We start from the raw sequence: 1,331 nt of genomic DNA, 5'->3' as shown, positions 1-1,331 counted from the left end.
CTTATGGTGATGATACCTCATCATAAGCGTTTTACAAGGTCATATGATAGGGTATCATCACCATAAGTTTCTTTCATGTCATCAAAAGTCTCCTGTGGTGTGCGTTCTTGCGCCGGATCACCTGCGCGACACTCAACTGACTCCATTTCACACCTGACTCAGTTCAAACTCCTGTAAATCAAAAACCACAATTAGTTCAGAGCTGTTTTTTGCAACATGATCTATAGAGATATGAATCATTACACATATACAATTTCATCTAGATCAGACAACTAGAAGTGGGTCAGGACCATTACTTATTGAACGCCCCTCGTATAATGGGATAATTCATACTCAAGTTATTCAAGAAACGTTAACACTTTTAAATTGATACTGTGGCTGACAGAACCATTTCAGGCTCTAAGTTGAGTATTTCGTTGGAACAGTAACGTTTCTTAAATTCACAACTTTAAGCCAATATGTGTATTCTAGGGAGTTAGGATTATCGTAACACGTATTTCTAGCACGTTGAAACTCTGTTTTGGATTCTAAAGAAAACTCAGTTTTGTCATTGCATGTATTTACCTTAAAGAAAAAATCATATCTAATATTATGTCTGTTTAAGATTATGTAGCATTCTATGGGACTGTCAAGCCAATTATCTGCATACTTAATTTCTAATACCTTCTGTTGAAAAGATATATCGATAATTTTAATTTTCCTGTATTTTACTAACTGGACTCATAAATACGGTCTATCACTCAATCGTAGATCAGTTGAAAGTACAATACGTACCAGACTGTTTACAGCAGAAGCGAACTTCATAGTCCTGGCACAGGCAGTCGCTCTGCATGTTGTTCCTACACGCGAACCCCTCTTGTGGGTTGATGACCACAAACCTCTCTAATGTCGCGGATGCCTTCACACCCGAGCCGCGGACACGGGCTTGGATACCGGAGGTGTTTGAACATATCCGACCCGGGAAATCCCTCTGTAGGTCCGGCAGGAGTTCCCAGTCTCCCGTACCGACTGGGTCGTCGCCGTCTAACCATTCTGTCCAGATGACACAGGCTGGGAGAATTGAAATGTATCTTCGTCAGATAACTGATCAAAAGTAATATGTGTTAGAAGATTTGATGCAGAGGAGATGACAAGGAGGGGGGCTGTATAGCTGAGGTAGTTAGAAGGAGGATCAAACATACATGGAGAAATTTTACACCTTCAATTGAAAAGTACCGATAGATGGAAATGTGTGTAACGGTCGAGCTATGTCCAAGATAAAGAGCCCAATGATACTATGTGTAATTGATGTATTATGATTTCCTTGAAATCTCGGTAAAGCATTTTGCAAT

General features: G+C 40.0%; 1 protein-coding gene across 1 annotated transcript in view; it reads right to left on the bottom strand.

The window, feature by feature from the left end:
• LOC118411891 (latent-transforming growth factor beta-binding protein 4-like) overlaps positions 1-1,331 on the bottom strand; it is a 13,752-nt gene that overhangs the window by 11,344 nt on the left and 1,077 nt on the right. The window contains exon 2 of the mRNA XM_035814423.1: positions 775-1,050. Coding sequence (XP_035670316.1) covers positions 775-1,050 — 276 coding nt within the window. The remainder of the gene's footprint in view (positions 1-774; positions 1,051-1,331) is intronic.

Source organism: Branchiostoma floridae, chromosome 1 (assembly GCF_000003815.2).
Source record: "Branchiostoma floridae strain S238N-H82 chromosome 1, Bfl_VNyyK, whole genome shotgun sequence".
NCBI classification, from domain to species: domain Eukaryota; kingdom Metazoa; phylum Chordata; class Leptocardii; order Amphioxiformes; family Branchiostomatidae; genus Branchiostoma; species Branchiostoma floridae.
The sequence above is the reverse complement of the archived record's forward strand: the minus strand, read 5'-3'. Positions and strand labels throughout refer to the sequence as shown.